The sequence below is a fragment of the Balaenoptera ricei genome, chromosome 12, assembly GCF_028023285.1.
Source record: "Balaenoptera ricei isolate mBalRic1 chromosome 12, mBalRic1.hap2, whole genome shotgun sequence".
In the NCBI taxonomy this organism is placed as follows: domain Eukaryota; kingdom Metazoa; phylum Chordata; class Mammalia; order Artiodactyla; family Balaenopteridae; genus Balaenoptera; species Balaenoptera ricei.
Window position 1 is genome coordinate 33,043,446 of NC_082650.1, and position 15,380 is coordinate 33,058,825.

General features: G+C 37.4%; 1 protein-coding gene across 7 annotated transcripts in view; it reads right to left on the reverse strand.

The window, feature by feature from the left end:
* The window catches only part of L3MBTL3 (L3MBTL histone methyl-lysine binding protein 3), a 119,638-nt gene that overhangs the window by 90,334 nt on the left and 13,924 nt on the right, over positions 1-15,380 (reverse strand). For all 7 annotated transcript variants that reach the window (XM_059941946.1, XM_059941948.1, XM_059941947.1 and 4 more), the window contains one exon: positions 7,740-7,855. In XM_059941946.1, the coding sequence (XP_059797929.1) occupies positions 7,740-7,841 (102 nt within the window). In that variant the 5' untranslated portion in view covers positions 7,842-7,855. The remainder of the gene's footprint in view (positions 1-7,739; positions 7,856-15,380) is intronic.

The following is a 15,380-nucleotide window of genomic DNA, read 5'->3' on the forward strand; positions in this document are numbered from 1 at the left end:
CAAAAGTGCTCAGAAACATCATCATTTCATGGCTGGCACATGTAGTCTTTAAGCAAATGAAGTACGTTTTTATAAAGTTAATTTCAACAATTATATCCAGAAAAGCCCGCTACCACTATTAAGCCCTTTGCATTTACCAATTTTGGAATTTCAGGAAGGGGGAATAGAACAATGCAACAAAGAACTTCTTAAGGATACAAACAACCACCCCTGCAGTGTCCTATGGAGTTGCCAGCTCACTTATATGGCTTATAATTTCAAACACTATTTTTTTTTTTTTGCTAAGACTGTTTTTCTTATTTCATATTACTGCTTATTTGATGATCAAAGTTAGTGAAAGGAGAATTACTGTTTTCCCAGGAATCAACGTGTCTCACCCAAGTTCACCTAGTTCAAAGAGAAGGAATATCATCATTCTAGAAATTGTGACTCACATGTCCCTCTCCCCATATTCCAAGATATGAGGAAGGAAGGCTGAGCACGAGTCATGGCACCCCCGGCCCTACACCTCCTCTTTCTTTCACTGCTCTTTAGAATTCTCTGTTATATTCATTCACTTCTAGTCCTCCTAATCTAAACCACTGGTAACATCTATGAGATGTGAACAAGCTTACTAGCTTCAGGCCAATTTTATCACTAAAAAGTAAGGGCATCTTGATTTCATGGGCGTTTTTGACCCCAAATATTGAAAATTTCCTCTCACCTCACGGCGAGCCTCAAACCAAGTATTCTTCTGCAATCTCCTGGACATACAGTTTATGTGTTGAAGACTTTTAACCACTACCTGTGTGCAGGGGCCCCATCCTCTTTGAAACAGCTAGTTTTACTGTCACATTCATGAAGGTCAAAGTTATTCTGTATTCCTTCTGTTTTTCCATAAAACAGAATGACGTTAGAGATCCACTAAGCTTGACAGGGGATGAAGAGCTAGAAAGCTCAAAATTCAAAAGGATTATAAACCTTTCGGCTTAAAGTTTTTAGATCTCTCGCAGAAATACAGATGAGCATGCAAATATGCAGTATTTAAATGAGGCCTTCCATTTCCCAATCTAAAAATCTATTTGGTCAACATGCCAACAGAATGATTTATTTTACCAAACTAGATTCAGACTACAAGTCAGAAACATCATAAGCAAAATTTACAACTAATTATTCTTTCCACCAGGTGAAAGTAGCACCTTAAACAATTTTCTGCACATAGTCTACAATTATTAAAAGCTTTCTAGACTGAACAAGTGATATAGTTACGGAAGGTGAAAATGTTTTCTCCCTATTTCATATTCCAGATACAAGTTCCCAGGTAACATGTATATACTAAACCTAGTGGGTTCACCTAAAAATGTCAGTTTAGGAGGTGGTAAAAAGTCAATTGGAAGGGAAAGAGCTAAAAATAAGTTTACTTTTTGGAAAAAAATAAATTTTTAAATGACCAACTCTGAAACCAGAATATTTCAAAATAAAGCTGACAGTACCATCTACTGGGCAAGAGTAGAAAAGCCAAGCCATCATGATTATTAATTAATGATGTTAAAAACTATGGCAGAAAATCAATTCTGAATGAAAAATGTTTAAAAACTGGCATCAGCCCAGGTAAGTAAGTTTACTTTTATTATATGTTGATGTTAATTTAAACTTTTTTGACAAATACAAAATGTGGGAAATAGCACAAAACATTTACATTACACAGAAAGTCTCCTGTGGCTTAAATTTCCAAATTGCTGCTAAACTACACCTTGGCATTTCAAACACTGAGAAAGAGAACACAGCTGAGTGGACTCTTCAAATCAAAATTCAGACCTATGACACCTGGGAGTTTTAGGTTCAAATACTTTCAAAGTTAAAAGGTAATATTCCCACATCACAACACTTAATTCCAGTTATCTTTTTCCAGTAACTGACCTACAGTCTAAGCACAAAGTAAAGATGCAGTGCACTTAGGAAAACGGTTAACTCCCGTAAGCCAGGGACCCAAGGACGGACTTAAGGGGTTGATAAATCCCAGGAAATATATGCAAAATTATGGTTAAGGGCACATATATATTTATCTGGGGATAGAGTTTATAAGTTTTATCATATTCTCAAAGGCATCCTATAACCCTGAAAAAAATTTAAAAATCTACTCTAACTGGTTACTTTATTTTAAAAATTAGAACATTCTCTAACACTATATACAAAAATAAACTCAAAATGGATTAAAGACCTAAATGTAAGACCGGATACCATAAAACTTCGAGAGGAAAACATAGAACATTCTTTGACATAAATTATAGCAATATTTTGGGGGCGGTCTATCTCCTGAAACAAAGGAAATAAAGGCCAAAAAAAGGGGGGACCTATTTAAACGTAAAAGCTTTTGCACAACAAAGGTAATCATCGACAAAAGGAAAAGATAACCTACTGGATGGGAGGAAATATTTGCAAATGATATGACCAATGAGGGGTTAATATCCAACGTATATAAACAGCTCATACAACTCAACACCAAAAAACAAGCAGCCCAATTAAAAAATGGGCAGAAGAACTGAATAGACATTTTTCCAAAAAAGACATACAAATGGCCAATAGACACATGAAAAGATGCTCAACATCACTAATCATCAGGGAAATGCAAATCAAAACCCCAACGAGATATCACCTCACACCTGTCAGAACGGCCATCATCAAAAAGGATACAAATAACAAATGTTGGCGAAGATGTGGAGAAAAGGGAACCCTCCTACACTGTTGGTGGGAATGTAAATTGGCACACCCACTGTGGAGAACAGTGTGGAGGTTTCTTGAAAAACTAAAAATAGAACTACCATATGACCCAACAATTCCACTCCTGGGAATATATCCAAAAACCCAAAAACACTAATTTGAAAAGATACATGCAACCCAATGATCATAGCAGCATTATTTACAATTGCCAAGATATGTGAGCAATCTAGTGTCCATCAACAGATGAATGGATAAAGAAGATGTGAGAGAGATATATATATCACATACTATATATTATATATATATAAAACACACACACACACACACACAATGGAATACTATTCAGCCGTAAAAAAAGAATGGAATTTTGCCATTTGCAGCAACATGGATGGACTTGGAGGGCATTATGCTAAGTGAAACAGTCAGACAGAGAAAGACAAATACTATATGGTATCACTCATATATGAAATCTAAAAAATATTCATACAACAAACTAGTGAATATAACAAAAAGAACCACACTCACAGATATAGAGAACAAACTAGTGGCTACCGGGGGGGTGGGGTTGGGGGACAACATGGGGTAGGGCATTAAGAGGTACAAACTATTAGGTATAACATAAGCTACAAGGATATATTGTACAACATGGGGAATATAACCAATATTTTATAATAACTATAAATGGAGTATAACCTTTGGAAACTGTGAATCACTATAGTGTACACCTGTAACTTATAATAAAAAATTAACCTCAAAGTATTTTTAAAGTATCCTATCATACGCAAAAAGACACAGGGATCAATTTTTTGACTTCTCAATTTTTTTGTCTTCCACAATGTTACTACTGTAAAAAATGTTGGACAGCATAGGCTGTTAGTTAGGTACTGCTAACATTACTGAGTTCCACTGATGAAATTCCAGAAAGACTGACACATTTCCTAACATTTTTTTCCCCAATAAAATACTCAAATTCCGAAATTGGTAATGCTTTTATGAATGGTGCTGCAACTATAGAAACTTGATATAATCACTTTTTTTAAGTTGTTAGTTCTTTTAACCAAGACATCTAAAAAGCACTATAAAAAATTAGCAACTGACTCCATTCTACAATCAAAATGTCAAAATTATAAACTTTACAAAAGGGCTTTATTAAGCAAATCAAGCATATCAGCGGACACTGTGTAACTTCTGTTAGTGGATACATCTAGGTCAATCAGAAAACAATTACGCCTGAAATATGTAAGGGGTTGAAAAGGTTTTGTTTGTTTGTCTTGGCTTAAGCTACCTTTTATTTGATTCATTCTCTTTATTTTTGCTTATAGAGGCAAAGGATCTTTAGCCTATTTGTGCCTGTCTTTAATAATAGATCATTAAAAGACACTGCTGAGATTACTGTTTTCATTACTTTCAGTGTTGAAACGGGAGTTCTACTTAGCAATCTGTTTTAAGGACAAAGATATTTAGTAACTAAACTGTTCTGAACGTCAATCAAGACAAGGCAAAACCCGGCAATAAGAGCGCAGTGAATTTTCCAGTTGGGTTTCTGCATCGCTGCTGCTGGGTCTTGCTCTTGGTTAAGTGGCAACTATTCTTTTGAGATAAGATGCTATCACCCTCAGGAGGGTACTGACATTTTACTGAGGGACTCTGGAAGACTAAATCCTTATGACCCAGAGGAATAATTCTCTGCAGATAAATTTCAGAAATCATAAGAAGTTTAGGTAGAGAATCGCTTAGGGACAGCAAGCCCTACCATGCATCTTTCCACAAGCCTTACCACCTAGTCGCCTGCCTGTTCTTACAGCTGGCCCTGAGCTATTAATCTACAAACACAGATTTGCATCTTAAAGGAACAAATTAGGCAACGGTAAAGTTTACAAAGCTTGTTTAAGTAAAAATGTCTTGTTAATGACTACAATATTTTCAAGAGGGCCGGTGGACACTTGTTGTTCTTCCCTAACACTACACTTTCTGATGCTAGCCCCTCTTCTGTATGCCCCTTTCTCTCCCTCCTCCCATCCCTGCCCCCAAAAGTCTTCACACAGTTTCCCACCTATTTTCAGGCACCTAAACCTCACATGACATCTGCTTCCAAAGACTTCCTGATCCCTCCAGCTAACATAATACCTCCTCTAAATTGCTGTAACATTTCCCTTTCATCTCTTTTGATATGAAAACATTTCTCTTGTTAGTAGAATGGCAGTGGTAAGAGAATCAATTTTAAAATCAGAAAAGCCTGGTTTTAAGACCCAGTTCTGCCAGTAACGAACTGTCTGACCTTGCTTGAGCAAGTGACTTAAGCACTCCGGGCCTCTGTTTCCCCATCTGTAAACTGACAACAGTGACAGAAACTCCCTCAAATGGGTTAAATAAGAGAATTAAAAGATGTAGGTCAAGTGCTCACCAGAGAATAAGTTCTCTATTCTTTCTGCTACTGCACCCAAATAAGGAGCTTTTGCGCTCTGTCTTATATAAGGGTTGGTTAGCCCAGTGTGAAGGGGGGAATGGGGATGCCAGCAACAGGGACCAGTAAAAAGGGACCAAGGTGTGAACTAGTTGGCTGGGCTGGAAACAGGGTGGCACAGAGGAGTGAAATGAGATGCAGCTGGAGAGGAAAGTAGGGGCTAGACCACCAAAAAACTCTTGTGGTAAACTTAAGGGGTTTGAACTTTATCACGAAGGATACAGGAAACTGCTAAAGGATTTTAAGCAGAAGAGCGGTATCACTTGACTGGCCAGCAGTCATGAGGCTTTTACAGAGAAAAGTTCTTTCAAGATGGCAATAAACTGAAGCATATTAAAACCTGTTCCCATGATAAGAAACCGACTTCTATGTATTAGCTGAATTAACTTCAGCTGGCTGTCTTAGGGATTGCACATTAAGAAAGCCACATGCCTTCGCCCATTAAAAAAAGAGGAAGCTTCCAGTGTCAAATAGGCAGAGCATGATGCGGGAGAGTAAATTGCATGATTTATTCAAAGTTCTTTCCAATAACTTAATTATGAAAAATCAATTGCTTAATCAGATCTCTTAGGCAACTCAAATTTTAATATGAGGAGCAAATGAATCAGAAATCCTAAGCAATATAATCAACTGGCTAGTCTTTGAATCTCCTCAGATAAAAAGGGTTATAAAGTAGAAAAATTTTTTTAATTATTTTTTTAAATAGGGTATCTGTCAACAGCAGATAAAGTGAATTGGATACATGGCAATTACCCAAGTAATTAGATGAGTCTAAAAATCAAATCAAATAACCCACATTATAATACCCACTAAGTGGCTTAATTATCTGATTACCTTTATAAAAGTAATAGGTTAATTCCTAAAATCCATTGCTTAGAAAACCTTTAGGCAATCTAAATTTCTGAGGGATGGAGACTTCACTCTATTGTCAAAATCTAGCTGAACAAAAATTATAAATTTCATCATCCACCTACATGGAAAAAAAATAAGCCATTCAGAAGGAATAAAAATGTACAAGAAAAATAAGACGCTGAAGCAATAAAAAAAAAGGCAGTTTACATAATATACCATAAAGCAAGAAAAGATACAATTTGTTAAGTGTTTTACATATATTACTTTTTTCAATCCTTATAACCAGCTTATGACATAGATCCTATAACCCCATTTTACAGATAAAGATTGTGAAACTTAGAATTTAAATAACAAAGCTCATTTAGCTAATTATGTGGCTGACACTATCAGAATCTTGAACAGTTTTTCTTTCTCAAAAATTTCAGCAGTCTATTTCCATCATATCTAATCCAGATGAACATTTGGAGAATGTTAGAGAAGATAAAACCCTTGGCATTCATTTAATTCCTTATTTTACCAAAGAGGAAATTGGCCCCAAAGAGATTAACTGACTTGTTCAAGGTCACATAGAACTAAAACTAAAAACCAAATCTCCTTTCCATATTTCACTAAACCTCACTGCAATATTTTTGTTAAACTAAACTCAGATAGATATGTTGGCACACTGCACTTAATTAAACCTAAACCAACTAAAATCTAAGTATTTTTCCAACAAGAGGTGGACTGTCCAAATCTCACCACTGAGGATGGGCTAGAACAGTTTTGGCTCAGATACTTGTCAAGTGGCCACTAAAAGGGATTGGATTCCAAGAAGTCAGTATTAGGGGGCAGGAATCTCTATTCAAGACAGGCCAGAACGCCAAGCGCTAGCAAGGCAAGCCAAGAGACGGCCAGTTAGGGAGGTCGGATGTTCAAACACCTGCGTGACTAAGTACAAACACAAAGTCTAAAGGGCCCCAGACAGGTTCAAGGTCCCAGAGATAGGATCAGAGCAAAAGCAAATTAGAAATGAGAGGTGGGGGGGCTGGCTTCCCAGGTGGGTGCTTGCACAACCCTGTCCCAGGCTGCAGCAGATGTGGTCCTGGAGTGGCTCTGGGGGGCTGGGGAAAAGGGGCAGGGTGAGCACCTAGAAGAGGAGCAGACTGAAGCAGTGCTCTCTGAGGAGAGTTCTCAGCTATACAAAAGCAGTCTCATTTACAGGAAGGACCAGCTTCTGAACAAGTGATTACACAAAAATCCATATTTACAGTTTACAGTATAAATAATTTAAGGGAGGTGAACGGTCCTGTTTATTCAATATTTTAACATTATCCAGTTTTAAAATAAGAGAACTAGGACACAGGGAGTGTGGTTTTTCACTTCAAGTTACAAAGCCCATGACTACAAAAAATATACAAAGCTAGACCTTCTAAGTCTACCACTTTTACATTTTATTGGCCATCCTGATAGACTAAAACCTGAAACCATCCTCCTTGAAGCTATACATTAATTTCTACAAAATGCGTACAGATTGCAGAAATACTTCTAAGTCCCCTACCCCAAGTGACAAAGCCTTCTGCCAAACCATCAGCAGTTTGTCATCTTGAGATGCTGAGGACCAAGCATCATATAAAACTACAGCCACTATGCTTAATGCTTTTAATCCTTATTTCACATATGTGCTCAAATTCATTTTAATAATACACACACACACACACAATTTTATGTAATAAAGACAGCTTACCTTTAAATCACTTCCTGGTAATGTACCTACTCCATCCTTCCAATCCATAACACTGAATACATCAAATTCTTGACCACTTGTGCTAGAGGCAGATTCAGTCATGATTTTGTTTTAACCTGGAAAAGGAAAAAAGGGCATATCACTAAATATTCTACATACAAATCAGTTTTTATTTTAGTGGTCATTGCTTCAATTTCCCTTAATTACATAATTTTCTTGATCATAATATCCCATATCCAGAGATTTAGAAATAATTGCTTCAAAAATATTTTTCCTAGTGAAAAATACCATAATTAATATTTTTCCTAGTGAAAAAAATATTTTTCCAAGTGAAAAATACCATAATTAATCCATGGTAAATTACAGGAGAAAATATATGAATAAAAGTTCTAGGTTAAACAAAAAGTGCCATGGTGAATTTTTGCTATTGTTAGAAGAGGAATTCATTGTTTCATAGCGTATTCACTTAGAACAAAAAATCATGATGACATATGGATAGAATTCTTCACCCTCTAAGGAGTTCCCCCTACCCCAAGACATTCAAAAGAGAGTATATGTGGATAAAGGATAGTATCCAGTAAAAAATGTTGAAAAAGAGGCCATTTAGATTAAAAAAAAAGAAAAGAACAAGAAAATTCAGTCCATTATTGAATGCCATCTACACTAAATTTGACAGTTAAGTCTGTTCTATCAATACAATGAATATACAGTATGATTGATTCTTTCATGAAATTGATTTATTTAACTCAGTTGAAATATCTGCCAAGTTGATGATCTGAGAAATAGGAAAACAGTCTCAAAATGTACAGCAAACACAATTAGGCTATGTTAAGATAACCAATTTGGCTAGCTACACTGTGATAATGCTCTTCATTTTCATTTTCAAAACAAACTTTTTCGTAATCATATATCCATTGGCGGTAGTATTGATATTGTTATTCTGAAACTGCTGTCTGTGTGGTATGGGGTGAAACAAATAAGTAATTATGTTGGTGTCACTGACAAGTGATCAAAGATCAATGGGTCCTAAATCTAAATGGAAGTATCTGTATAATTTCATGATGCATTTTATGTTTAAAAAATATGCATATTTTCTAGCTTTGCCCACTGACAAACTCTAGAAACAACCACCAATCAATAGTAGTTAACAGCCTAGTGTTCAGATTGTGGTCTCTAAATACCATTTCTCCCAGGCCTTCCCAGAGGTGGCAGGAAATGTGCAAGATGAGCCTGGAACATCTTGTCAAATAAAAAAGCAAGGAAGCTATCAAAGACAGCAGAGGTCATACCAAAAGGACTCAGAAGCAAACTTGAAGAGGCTTCTGTTGGCCAAAGTAAGGATATTAGCTGCAGTGAATTGAAACACATCAAATAAGTTTAAATCATTATGAGTTCACAACGATATTCAAAACAAATAAACCAACCAAGAACACCTCATTGATCACCTTTTGATTATACAAGGGAACCAACCAACTTATTATTTGGAAAAAGAAACAAGGACTTATCCTGCCCATATTGCATGAGAGAAACAGAAGTATGCACAAAGTGCTCGGGCATGCCAAAATACCAAGGCCGTCTCAGGGGAAAGCACTGGTGAATTGTTTGAGATGCAAGCTGAACAAGCTGCTTTTTTTTTAATGGAATCCCACTTTTACTTAAAAAACGATGTTTATTCAAGTTTGGATATTTGGAAAATATTTTGTCACACTGACAGCATTCGTTACTAAAGATACAATTTCAGCATTTTGGAAAACCTGTATCCACCACCATGAGCTTGACAGCTTCCCAATAGCTATAGAACTTTCTAAGGAGATGGGTGGTGATATTCATGAATATGATTTTTTAAAATATTTCACAATGAAGTATGTCAACATTTGGAAGATCTACATAACTCAGTGAAGTGATATTTTCCAAATGACCAATGCTTACAGTTACAAAATTATGCATGGCTAAAGAATCCATTCAAAGTGCAACACAGACCGATGGATTTTAATGTGACAGAGCACAGAAAGCTCACTGATAGGATTTCAAATTGCACACTGCAACTAACCTTTAAGAAACTACCACATATCAAGTTTTGGTGTAATATTAAAGAAGAGTGTCCATCATTAAATGAAAAACTTAAAATAATCCTCCCTTTTCCAACCCCATACCAGTGTGAAGCAGATTTTCTTCATATGTGTCAACCAAAACAAAATATTGCAACAGACTGAATGAGAAGCAGGTATGAGAATCCAGCTATCTTCTATTAAGCAGACATAAAAGAGATTTGCAAAAATGTAAAACAGTGTTACTTCTCTCACCTTTTCTTTTAAATTTTGGAAACTGTGATTATAGTTTACAAAAATTGTGCTTATACATACTAAGGTAATCAGTTTACTATGTTAAAAGTAATAAATAAATAACCAATATACTTTAATTTCTAAGGCAGTAAATATTGATACATATAACACAAACAATAGCTCTTTGGGTTTTTCATTTTTTAGAGCATAAAAGAGACTTGAGACCAAAAAGTCTGAAAACCACTGCTACACAGGATTAAAAACTTGTTTTCTGGGCTTCCCTGGTGGCGCAGTGGTTGAGAATCTGCCTGCCAACGCAGGGGACACGGGTACGAGCCCTGGTCTGGGAGGATCCCACATGCCGCGGAGCAACTAGGCCCGTGAGCCACAATTACTGAGCCTGTGCATCTGGAGCCTGTGCTCTGCAACAAGAGAGGCCGCGATAGTGAGAGGCCAGTGCACCGCGATGAAGAGTGGCCCCCACTTGCCGCAACTAGAGAAAGCCCTCGCACAGAAACGAAGACCCAACACGGCCAAAAATAAAAATAAATAAATAAATAAATAAAACAAAAAACCACACACATGATGTTAAAAAAAACAACAAAACAAAAAAAACTTATTTTCTGCACACACAAAAAATTGTAAGGAGTAACTAATAAACAAATGAAAGAGGAAATTTGAAATTTAGATTAAGAGACATATTAACCAATCGCAATACTGCATTTCATAGATCTTGTTTTGACCCTGATTTAAATTATTTAAAAAAAAAAAAAGATTATTAGGGACTTCCCTGGCAGTCCAGTGGTTAAGACTTCGCCTTCCAATGCAGGGTGTGTGGGTTTGATCCCTACTTGGGGAGCTAAGATCCCGCATGCCTCGGGGCCAAAAAACCAAATCATAAAACAGAAGCAATACTGTAACATATTCAATAAAGACTTTAAAAAATGGTCCACATCGGGCTTCCCTGGTGGCGCAATGGTTAAGAATCCGCCTGCCAATGCAGGGGACACGGGTTCGAGCCCTGGCCCAGGAAGATCCCACATGCCGCAGAGCAACTAAGCCCGTGTGCCACAACTACTGAGCCTGCGCTCTAGAGCCCGCGAGCCACAACTACTGAGCCTGCGTGCCACAACTACTGAAGCCCGCACGTCTAGAGCCCGTGCTCAGCAACAAGAGGAGACACTGCAATGAGAAGCCCACGCACTGCAACAAAGAGCAGCCCCCGCTCACCACAACTAAAGAAAGCCCGTGGGCAGCAACGAAGACCCAACACGGCCAAAAATAAAAATAAAAATAAAGAAAATTTTAAAAAAAATGGTCCACATCAAAAAATCTTAAAAAAAAAAAAAAGATGATTGGACAGGAGGAGAAATATGAATACCAACTGACTATTTGATATTAGAGAAATACCATTGCTTTTTTTTGAGGGATGATGACGATACATACTTTAACGAGGGGAGGTCTTCCTTGTATTTTAGAGACACAAGCTGAAATTGTGAAATGAAGGGATATAAGGTGAAGAAATTGCTACAAATTAATTAAGGGGTAAAGTGGTGAAATAAGACCGGCAACATGTTGGAACTGTGAAGATAAAGACGAGTGAAGGGTCCAGGGTGGTTATTACACTACATTCCACATTTTAAATAGTCAATAGGAAAAAAAAAAACAAAGCCCTGTGTTTCTTTGAATTATAGCTATCTTCTGTTGGAGTTTACTAGATGCTTCAATATTCTTTCTTCCTTTATCATTAAGACTTAATCCTCAAAACAGGAAATAGGTTGTAAAGGCCTGAGGAAGAATTAATCTAAGAAACAGTAAAAATATGAAATAAATTAAGACTCATACTGAAGTTCTCTATGACTCCTACCTCACTAAATACATAAAGATCAGCAACAAACCTGACTTTCTAAGGTAGGAGTGGCGACTTTTCCTGATAGATAGTAGAGTGATAGAATAATTTTCCCCCTGGTGGATAAACCAGGTAAAACCTGAGTGATCCTTTAATAAGAAAAATTTTTCATTTATTCATTCAATCGCATCTTCTTCCAGAAAAGGATTCAAAACATCAGACAACTTACACAAATTATTTCATTTATTTGTTTCTCACAGAAAGATGGGTTCTATCATCCCTCTAGTCGACACTGAAAAAAGTGCAGAGTTCGGTAACTCACCCAAAACCATACTTGGTGGCATACCCAGGATTTTAACCCAGGTCAGTCTGATTCCAACCCTGGGCTTTTTTCTCAACCACTGTCTTGTGCTGTCTCAAAGTCTTACCCCCTCTGAGAATCTGGCTAAGCCTACTTTTCCCCATTTTACTCCTTGGAACACAGCAAATCCAGAAACCAGTTTACTAGGTCCAAAGTTCTCGATTTATGCAGATCAGTACAACATGTATCCTTTTTAGTAAAGTGCCATCAAATATATGCTTATTAACAAAATGTCATTGAGACACATATTCAACACAAATAGATTTTTGGTCTTTTCCTACCTAAAAACCATAAATGTATGAAAGTTACAACAGCAAAAATGCTGTCTGTGACTAGGAGGAGGAATAGAAAATAGGAGTAATCTAAAAGCTATCACTGTACAAAAGCTGCAGTAAATGTTTATTACATATTTTAGGAAATAATTAGAATATGCTTTTGCTATACAAAACACTGGTAATGTTACATAGTATACTCTGCCCGCAAGCACATATCTAAAATTTATAAAAATTGTTTCCATCCGTTGTTTCATTCTAAGGCTTGTGGACATTTTGTATAAAATATAATAGCATAAAAATATTCACTACATTGTCCTTTCCTTTATCCAATTGTGAAGCCACTGGCTACTTTCACTATCACATGAAGTCTGAACAGCTATGATAGATTAGGCATTTTCCCACCATCTCCTAATCAGGTAGAACAACCAGCAACCAATATTATTTGAACAGAAGCTAGTTTTATGACACCCTAAATCATCCTCCTTTTTCATCTTCTGTAAGTGTGTGCACTTATATACAAACATACAAAGTCCTTTCACTTCAACAAATTGTGCTTCTAAGAGTTAAGCAATTTTTTTTTTTTTTTTTTAGTACTTAGAAATGCTATGCTTTATATTTTCTTTAATTTTCACCTGGCACTGGTCCATCATCCCATGTGTAACCTGTATTCCACGGGCCTAAAAACCAGGTAGATAATGGTCACTCACAGTACAAGCCACAAACAGTATTTCTCATTTGCAGAAAATCACACCCCAAATCTCTTGTTAATGCTGCTGAGACTTCCTAAGGAAGTATCTTAAATATGTACCATGATGGGTCCTCTGTGTTATTAGCCAAGATGTACCACTTTTCTCCTAACCTCTTCTAAATGCTAATGGTCTCCAGCCACTGCTGATGTCAAACGGGACAGCTTTCGAGATCAGATATCCAGCAAATGCATCCATGCAGCTTCTGATTCCCACTCACCTATGTTACGGCTGACAATGGCTAATATCAAGGGTACTGACACCCAATGTGCTCCCACCAATGCCCACTGTGGATGCCTCATCAAGGAGCTGATAATTTTACTGAAGGTGAAGACCATTACTGTTGGCACCAATGCAAATGTATTATACTCCCAAAGTCCCTCTTTTGTGAAACAGTTCACTTCAGCTTTTACTCATTTTTATTACAATTTCCTTGCCCTAAGAATTCAGCAAAAGGGCTGGAGGACAGACTAAATGACATTTTAACACTGTCCTCAGAATTACCTCTTCTCTCTCTCCTGCACTCCTTGTCTCTAAACCAAAGCTGTGCAACTTGACTCTCCCTGGGAATCATGTATCGAATGGATGCACTTCCTCAATCTCTCATGCAAAGAAATCTCTGGAAGCCCTAGCCTACATGTACCACTAGTAATCTAGAAACATTAGGTGGTGATGAAATTAGTTAACACCTTACATTTAAAAATCCTATGTTATAAGAATATGGAGATGCAAGCCCTCTCATATACCGATGGTGGCACTACTGATTGAACCAACCTCCATGGAGATCAATTTTCAAGAACATATCCTCCAATTCAGCCCTTCTACCTCTAGAAATTTATCCTATAGATACTTACATGTATAAAAAAACGTAAAAGGTGATTCATGGACTAGAGCACTGTTTGTAATGTTAGAAAACTGGAAACAACCTGACTGTCCATCAGTAAAGGACAATTGTGGTACAGCCATATACAATGGTTAAACAACAATGAGGGGGACCTCCCTGGTGGCGCAGTGGTTAAGAATCTGCCTGCCAACGTAGGGGACATGGGTTCGAGCCCTGGTTCGGGAAGATCCCACAGGCCACGGAGCAACTAAGCCCGTGCGCCACAACTACTGAGCCTGCGCTCTAGAGCCCGCGAGCCACAACTACTGAGCCTGTGCGCCACAACTACTGAAGCCCGTGCGCCTAGGGCCTGTGCTCCGCAACAAGAGAAGCCACCGCAATGAGAAGCCTGTGCACTACAACAAAGAGTAACCGCCGCTCGCCGCAATTAGAGAAAGCCCGTGCGCAGCAACGAAGACCCAACACAGCCATAAATAAAAAAACAAAAAACAAAAAACAAAAACGAAGAACAATGAGGAAACTCTTTACATTCTGATATAGATAGAGCTCCAAGATACTGTTAATACTACTAATTTTATGCAAGGCATAAAAACTGTGTGCTACCATTTGTGTAAAACAAATGCGGTATATATAAATACGTGTATTGCTTATATAGGCATAGCCTATCTTTGTCAGGATTTGTCAGAAGCTGGTAACACTGGCCGCATCCACGAAGGAGCAACGACTGACTGAAAGGCAACCAACGGAGGGAACCTGCTCTCTGTGTAGTGTACCCTTTAGTACGGGTTGAATGTTTAAACGTGTGGGGTTTTTCTAAGAAAAAAAGTTACATTAAAAAAAAATATTTTAAAATCCTGTCTCATATTTATTTAAAATACTCCATGTTTTGAAAGGCACGTCTTCTTACGAAAATACTTTGCTTGTTACTGATGCCAACAAATGAAGCTATAGACTAGAAGGTGCTAGGAAAATCAACTTCCCCAAAGCTCTTGGGTAATTTAACTCGTAGGTGTTTAACTATATATGCAAATGTATCAGCTCCACAGATGGGTGAAAAGAGAAAGGGTAGGGTTCACTTCTCCACAACTGAGGTATCAAAAACATACAGTAGAACCTTGGCACTCACAGACTACTTATGGTTTCTGCCATTCCTGAGTGACAGCTGAAGTTCCCATGACATTTAGTAATTTGCCATTTTGCAGAGACACGATTCTGAATAACACTCCATAAACTGAGAGTCCCGGCCAAGGTCCAGGTGCGCTCTGAGTCACAGTGCTTTGTCTG